This window comes from Chrysochloris asiatica, unplaced genomic scaffold (assembly GCF_000296735.1).
Source record: "Chrysochloris asiatica unplaced genomic scaffold, ChrAsi1.0 scaffold00061, whole genome shotgun sequence".
Taxonomy (NCBI): Eukaryota; Metazoa; Chordata; class Mammalia; order Afrosoricida; family Chrysochloridae; genus Chrysochloris; species Chrysochloris asiatica.
This window is the reverse complement of record NW_006408579.1, coordinates 14,739,959-14,748,683: the sequence shown is the minus strand read 5'-3', so window position 1 is coordinate 14,748,683 and position 8,725 is coordinate 14,739,959. Positions and strand designations below refer to the sequence as shown.

General features: G+C 39.0%; 1 protein-coding gene across 1 annotated transcript in view; it reads right to left on the bottom strand.

The window, feature by feature from the left end:
* Positions 1-1,936: 1,936 nt before the first annotated feature.
* BTLA (B and T lymphocyte associated) overlaps positions 1,937-8,725 on the bottom strand; it is a 12,149-nt gene continuing 5,360 nt past the window's right edge. Inside the window, exon 4 of the mRNA XM_006864210.1 lies at positions 1,937-2,212. Coding sequence (XP_006864272.1) covers positions 1,937-2,212 — 276 coding nt within the window. The remainder of the gene's footprint in view (positions 2,213-8,725) is intronic.

Genomic DNA, 8,725 nt, shown 5'->3' with positions numbered 1-8,725 from the left:
AACATCTATCCCATATCCAATTTAATATCTTTATTGCACCACAACTTTTTTGGTTATATTATGAAATCTAAAACAATTTCTCTTATACCCCTATCCCCTTTATTTTTAAGAAACCCCAGGCTTACATTTACATACAAAAATGTCCTATTATGGAAAATCAACTGGAAATAAATATACAGTCATTATTGTTGGTTGGGTTGGAACATTCCTTTTCAAGAGTTTGTTGTGAGTTGATCCAGGTAACATAAACTCTCTTCTATACCAATGTCTGAAAACTCCAAGGAAACATTTTTTTAGTTTTTACATTGGGTAAAATGTAGCTAAATTTAAAGGTTTCATTATTCTACTGCACAATCAAAAAATTTTAAATGTTTTATTGTGAATTATGTGATGGTTTGTATGGGGGAACATTAGTTTTACATTCATCCTATCATACATCTTTCATTGCCATGGTTACAATCCCCTCCATGCATCATAAACCAACCAAAGGGTATACCCTGCAAGCCTGCCCCCCACCAGTTGTCAGCACACAGCCCCTCTCCCTCTCTGGGTCTAAAGTCCCCAGCTGCTCCATCTCTCCACATCATCGTCTCTGCCTCCATCTCTGGCGTCACTGCTTCTCTGGGTAGGGTCCCACTCTCCGCTCTTCTCCCTTGATGGTCCCAGGGACCACTGCTCCTAGACTGTAAAGTCAATCACTTCCCTCTTTGTTACGTCGACCTTCACATTTCCAATCCTCACAGTCAGTCCTGAAAACAATTATTCACTATTGTATCATAAGAGACCTATCCACGTTTCCTTTCATCAGCCCCACCTAGACAGATTGGATAGTACTCACTGGAGATTCTACCTTCCTCCACACCCTCTGGATATAGGTTCCCTCTTGAAAGTTTGTAAGCCAGTCACTTCTTGCCTTTGTAGCCCCCCTCCTTTTTGGGTAGCCAATGTCCAAGTTGCCCATCCCTATTTACTCTGTGTATGGAGTGGGTGGGAATGATTCTCGCTGTGAAAATGTGTTCCCTCTTTTGAGCTACTGCATCCATAGGTGTAGGTCAAGTTCATCAAATTGTTTCAGATTACTCTTTTTTTCCTCTTCTTTCTTCTTCAGGTTGAGCTCTGATCATCCAGTCATTGAAGCCAGGTCAAGTGGGTATTATCTGCAAATGTGGGTGTTCTTGTGCATATGCCCTCTCTTCTTATCAGCTGGATGCTTCACTCTCCACTCTAGTCCTCTATGACTATGTCATTGACTCTGGGCCCATGAGTCCCCAGGTCTTGCCACACTGCTGGTCAACCAGGTCTCCGCCAGGATTCACAGGAGTCTATTGAATGTTGTAGGGTTTAGCTCGCAGCTTCATTGCTGTTTTTCCCTCACTTATGCTTATTGGTGATGAATGTGGTCACCAGTCAGAGCGTGTATTCCCATTGAATCTTAGTCTTGGCAGGGGGTTTGTTCTGAGGGGACACCACCACTTGCCTTGATGTCTCCTGGGCAAGCAACTTGCTTGTTCTTGTTCATTCACTTTTGGAGAATAGATTTTTTTTTTTTAATTAAGGCTATAATAATAATAATAAGCTACCAAAGAAGTTCTCAGGACTCTCATGTGGTGCTGTAGGATAAGTAGTGGGCTGTGAACCATAGGGCCAGTGGTTTAAACCCACCAGCTGTTCCTTAAAAATGCTATACAAGGTCACTGTAAGTTGGAACCAACTTGACAACACTCAACCACCACAACAATAATTTTAAAAGGCTCCTAAAGAAGTTCTCAGGAAAAAATGTTAGTGATACAGTCCCTTTATATCCAAGTCCCAACACAAATCTTTGTAATATGAAAATTCTATGGTGGACTAATCTTATTTAGTATTGTGTTGGGCCCAGATAGTGGTGCTGACATGGAGGTATCCAATGACCTCTGATGGGAGACCAAGAGAAGCTTCAACTCCTCCTGAATATGGCTGCATATTCTGTAGGAGCTTCTTTCACATCTCTTACTGGTCTTGGGTTCATTCCAGTGACAGAGTGGTTCAGGGAAGCATAAACAATGTTCTCCTTGCTTTCCTCCAAGCACGGCTTAGAATAAACCTCAGGCCTTTCCTGTATCTTGAACTGGGGTTCATTATCATAAATTCCAGTGTCTGATGACAGTATTTGGGAATTTTGCCTGGTGCTCACTTCATTTTGTTCCCTCCCAGAGGGCTGAACAACAACAGCCTATCAAAGGAAAAAAAAAAAAAAAAAAAATGTTGAAGTACCACATAAAGATATGGTTCGTACATTTCCTTTAGCAGTAACCTCACTCATGAGTGAGCATTTACTCATCTATGATTTCGAGGCTAAATATACCTCAAAGGAGAAATTATCTACAATTCATCATGTATGCTGTTGACAGTTAAGTTTAAACAGTCTATTATTTTAAAGGAAAAGAGGCTTGAGGATCACTATGCTCTCCCCAAATAGTTATTTTGTTGATTTATTATTGGTCATTTGGAGGTTAACAGTACACTTTTCAATCCTTCTTTCAGATAAAAATCACAGCACAAATTAAAGGGAAATATAAAACATACTTAGGGTAGCTTACAATTTAATAGCATTATATTTTAGAACAATTAAGGATAAAACAGAACAGATCATCTTTTGGTGGGCAGAAAGAATAAATATTATGAGTTATTCATGATATCATAATGAAAAATATAAAATTTAAAAATTGCTGACAGTGTTTGGGGGACAAAGCTAGAAAACAATTCTAAAATGGTATTCCAATGTTGTTGTTAAATGCCATGGAGTTGGTTCCAACTCATAATTACCCTGTGTATAGTGTCCGAGGAGTGACTGGTAGGTTTGAACCACTGACCTTGCAGTTAGCAGTGCTTATCCTGCAGCTCCACATAGGACTCCCTTGGAGTGGCTAGTGAACTCGGTTAGCAGCCCAACACGTAATCTACTACAGTACCAGGGCTCTAATAGTCCTGTTGTTGTTGTTGTTGTTAAGTGCTGTCAAGTTGGTTCCAACCAATAGCAACCCTGCATAGGGTTTCCGAGGAGTGGCTGGTGAGCGTGAACTGCTAACTTTGAGGCTCAAACCTACTTTGCAGTCCAGAGCATTAATCCACCACAGTACCACACCAGGACTCCTATAGAGTGGTGCAAACAGCTAAGTGCTGGGCTACTAACTGAAATCTTGTTGGTTCAAATTCCCCCAGAGGCTCATTGGAAGAAAAGCTTTGTTCTCTGCACATATGGGGTCTCTAGAATTGTAAGCAGTGGCACCTGATGTGGCTTTTTAGTTTTTAAAGTTATTAAAGAAATGCTTACGCTCAAACATCTTGAAGTTTGAAATGTTTTACAGCTTCTGAGAGAGGTGAGTTTACAGAAACGAAACATAAAACAGACCCAGTTACGTTCTATTTTTAGGGACTTCTTAACCACTCCTAGCTAAACATGGTAAAAATGAAAATATTATGCTTATACTACTAAAAGTTGTTATTTCATTTCAATTTTGCCTATCATTTTATGTTCTTAAAGTTAGGCTTAGCTCTTTTATGGTATCAGATCCATATTCTTTGACAGTGTACATAATTGTCTGAACTCATTGTTCTCATTGCAAGGTAGGCTGCAGCTGGATTATTACACTTTTGGGGAGACTTCAAGCAGGCAAGCATATGTGACAGTATCCTGAGAAACTCCATTTTAACTGCTGAGTGTACCGCCTACCTCTGATCAAGGAAAGAGCAATCAAGGCTGGAGGACGATCCCTTGACTAAAAGGTATGTGTCCCAACTTCTACTGGCAGAAACCCAATTCAACTCTTTAGGTAGAGCACTAAAGGAAAAAAATACTATCATGTGACCTAATAGCCACAAATCTTTATACCGATACAGTCCCTATTGAACTTTTCAATCCATTTAAGTCTGTTAATTCAGTTATCTGGCTTTCTTCCGAAAAGACGGCTCGTTTCCATGAAAATTTTTGTTAGAATGAACCGAGTGAAAGAAGGCATGGTAATCTGTGACTGGGTATTCATCAGTGTGGGTAGATACAAAAGGTCTGGTCCACCAGGATATGGTGGACAAAGAGGATAAAGACAGAGTGCCAATCACACCTGACATTTGTATGATGACATTTGTGTGGTAGTTTACAGAGCATTTTAAAAATATTGACATATAACTCATATGACCATAAAAATCACCCTTTAAAAATATACAGCTGAGTCATTTTTGTATACAATTTAGTATACAGAGCACTATTATACTCTCAGAGAACCAATTCAGAATAAGATATATATATATATGGAGCTCTGGTAGCGTAGTGGTTACGAGTCGGGCTGCAAACCTTAAGGTCAGTGGTTCGAAACTACCAGCCGCTCCGCGGGAGAAAGATGAGGGTTTCTACTCCCGTAAAGATTTACACCCTCGGAAACCCTGTACAGGGTCGCTATGGGTCGGAACCGACTCGACGGCACTTAACAACAACAACAACAACAACAACAACTATATATATATATATATATATACGTAGATAGATAGATAGATAGATAGATAGATAGATAGATAGATAGATAGATAGATAGATAAATAGATAGATAGATTATTGTAAAGTGCTGTTAAGTTGGTTCCAACTCATAGCGACCCTGTATAGAGTTTCCAAGGACCAAGCAGCTGGTGGGTTTGAACTTCTGACCTTGAGGTTTGCAGTCCAGTGTATCACACTAGGAGTCTATATCATATATATGTATGCCATCTTTTTACCAGTTCTTTTCTCTACTTTGAATTTCTATTTCACTGGTTCCCATGCAAACTCCCTCTTAAATATTTTTTAGGCCCAAGGACCTGATATGCCTTCTCTTTGATTATTTTTTTTAAAGACTTGATAACTCCAATAGAGCAATTCAAATTCCAGTGAAAGATATGGACACCTTAAAATAATATTACAAAATTAATGGACACACAGAAAAATACATTTTGAATTCAACTTCAAGTCACAAATGATTTATCCAGTTTACGCAGAAAAAAATACAGTCACATTTTAATCAACTTGGAAACACAGAAAGTTATATAAATTATTGTTTTAAATGGTGTTATGACTCTCAGGCTGATTGTGAAGAGAATGCAGAATTGTTGTTTTTAAATTTATAAAGAGGAAATAGTATTCAAGAAAATTTTCCTGTTTAAGAAAACAAAACTATAGTACCTAACACAGTGTTTATTGATTGTTGTTGCTGTTAAGTGCAGTCAAATCAGTTCAGATGCATAGAGACCTTGTATAGGGTTTCCAAGGCTACAAATCTATGTGGGAGTAGAAAACCTCACCTTTTTTCCCACAGAATAGCTGGTGGGCTCAAACCACTGGCCTTGTCATTTACAGTCCAGATGTTTACTGATACAAAACAATTCATACGTGTTTACCAAACTGATGTATTTTATTTGGTTTAAAATTAGGCAACTTGGTGAGAAAATCTTCATGTCATTTTATATTAATTATATGTAAAATTATTTGTTATTTCTAGAGCTCTCAAAAAGGTTAATCCATCACTACTGAGTTGATTCCACGGTGACTCCATGTGGTACAGATTAGTACCGCACCATAGGGTTTTCTTGACTGTAATCTCATGGCACTGTGGGATAAGAACTAACCTTAGGGTAGGCAGTTCAAACCCACCAAGAGAAAGATGAGGCTTTCTGCTATTGAAAAGATTTACAGTCTCAGAACCCCTATACAGGGTCACTTGATGGCAGGGAGTTTGAATTTTTTTGTTCATCTTAACAAAAGCAATTTGTCAGGCCTTTCTTCTGCTCAAAAGCATTATTGTTGCTGTGTGTGGTTGAGTCATTTCTGCCCCAGAGGGTTTCCTAGGTTAAAATCTTTGTGGAAAACCTCTTTATTCCTACTCCTTCCTAACTGAAACACAGTTCAGTAGATAATTGCATTTTTCATAAATGTATTTCCCAATCTTGCATTATTTTCTGAGTTCCAGTGTTTACACATTAAACCCAAAATAAAGGCCTAAATTTATTTTCTAAGAAAAATTGGCACTGCCTCCAAAACGTCTTTTGCTAAATCTAGGAGGTTTCTTTCTTAATGAGCCCACACAAAATCAGAGACTGTTTACATAGTAAATAAACCTGTGAGCATGCCTTATTTATCCTTATGTGTGATTTATGAGGAAAACCAGTCATTTTATGAGGTTATTTGTGTGCATTCTTTCATTAGATTCCTATTCTCATCCAGAATATCTTTAAGGGGTACTGTGAGAATAAGTAAATAGCCTGAAGCACTTATCAGAGTTGAGCCAAGATTCTGTGGTTTCGTTTTTTACTTGTTTGATGGAAGTCTACACTGCTTCCTAAGAACCACTTATTCGGAAACTTGTTGATCTTTGCGAACTTTTGCAAAAGATGGAGGTAAATGCAAAATTAACACATTTAAAAAAGAGCTAATGTATGTAAAATGCAAAATAAACGAGAGAGAGAGAGAGAGAGAGAGAGAGAGAGAGAGAGAGAGAGCGGTTCAAGCTCACCAGCTGCTCCTCCTATGCAGGGTTGCTATGAGTCAGAACCGACTCGACAGCACTTTACAACAACAACAACATATATATGGAACAGTGTTTTCTTCTTGTTGTTGTTAAGTGCTGTCAGGTTGGTCCCAACTCATAGCAACTCTGTATAGCATTTCCTGGAGCAACATGTGAGGTTAAACCTCCAACCTTTTGGTTCAAACCAAACAGTCTAGTACATTAACCCACAGTGCCACACCAGGACTCCAGTACAGTGTCTGGTACATGCTAAGTGATACATGTTTTCTGTTTGTAAATGCTGTCTAGTCGATTCTGACACATAACAACCCTGTGTAGGGTTTCCAGGAGTCGCTGGTGGGTTTGAATGGCTGACCTTGTGGTTCAAACTGATGTTCCAGTCCAGTGCTTTATCCCATAGTGCCATACTAGGACTCCAAAATCTTACATAGATTCACCAAATAATGTGTATAGGGTGCTTTAAAAGATTATGGACAAATGGAATTAAGAAATAATGGAATTCTTCTATAAACTTTTTGAAACCTCTTCTTATGTGTGTGTATGAGGTAAAATATATATATATTGTTACTAGGGCTCTAGTTCATATATGCAGGGATTTATTCCAAACAAAACAGGCTTACATATGTCTCTGCAATCAGTGGATGGCTGCAGAAAAGTTCTCTCAGTAATGCACTTGCCTTAGTCTTGTTAAGGTGCCTTCTCAAAAAAGATGCCAATAAAAACAGTGCTTTCTCAAGGGACTTGCTAGGCTAGTTAAACCCAAGGCAGAGAGGCCTGCTCAGAAGGTTATAGCAACTGATTTGGGGGATTCCAAAGAGGTAATCTTTATGAATTTGTCTTGAAGGACACAAAACAATCAGAGGGGCTTATTATAAGGAAGGTTTTCAAAAATTGAAAAGTCCATTGATGAGATACAGGCCAGTAAATGTCAAGGACTTTTTCCCATCATGACAAATCACCTGCTCATTCCTTAAGGGTAGCAAGGGCTGTCCTATAGAATTTCATTGGGAACGCTTACCCTCTCCACTCTACGTCCTGATCTTGTCCCTTCAGACATTTTTGTTCCCTAAACTCAAAGAACATTGAAAAGGAACATAATATGAGTCTCTAGAGGATTCCAAAATGGATGTTTTGATGTGATGTAAATTGAATAGCTCAGAATTCTCCAGGGAAGTGTTAGAAAGATGAAAACATGGGCATCAGATGTATATAGTAGCAGATGGAGGATGTGTTCAGAAACAATAGCTTTATATTTTCATACAGTTTCAATGGTTTTGTAGCAATAGGAACCTACTCGACTGCACTTAATAATGACAACTGTATATATATATATATATGTGTGTGTGTGTGTGTGTGTGTGTGTGTGTATTGTTATTAAGTGCCATTCAGTCAGTGCTGACTCACAGAGACCCTGTATAGGATTTCCAAGGTTTTAAATCTTCACAGTAGCTGAAAGCCTCATCTTTCACCCTTAGAGTGGCTGGCAGCCTCGAACTGAGAACCTTGTGGTTCATAGTCCAGTGTTTATCATATGGAGCCACCGCACTCCCTACATATATACTAGCATAGTGGTTACAAATCAGGTTGCAAATCTTAAGGTCAGCAGTTCGAAATTACCAGCTGTTCTGCAAGAGAAAGATGAGGCATTCTGCTACTATCAAGATTTACAGCCTCAGAAACCCTGTACAAGGTTGTTATGAGTCGGAACCAACACCACAGCACACAGCCGCCACCACTACACACACACACACATACACACACACACACACACATATATATATTACCTACATATAATATGTTGTTGTTGTTAAGTGCCATCAAGTCGGTTCCGACCCATAGTGACCTGTATAGGGTTTCCAAGGAGCAGCTGGTGAGTTTGAAACGCTGACCTTGTGGTTCAAACCTACAATGCAGCCCAGCACATTAACCCACAGTGTCACACTAGGATTCCATATATGTATATATGTATATATATAGTTGTTGTTGCTAAGTGTCATCGAAGAGGTTCTAACCCATAGCGATCCTGCATAGAGTTTCCAAGGAACAGTTGGTGACCATGAATGGCAGACCTTACAGTTCAAACCTACTATTGCAATCCACCAGGGGTTGCTCTCTCTCTCTCTCTCTCTCTCTCTCTCTCTCTCTCTCTCTCTCTCTCTCTCTCTCTCTCTCTCTCTCTCCCTATATATATATAT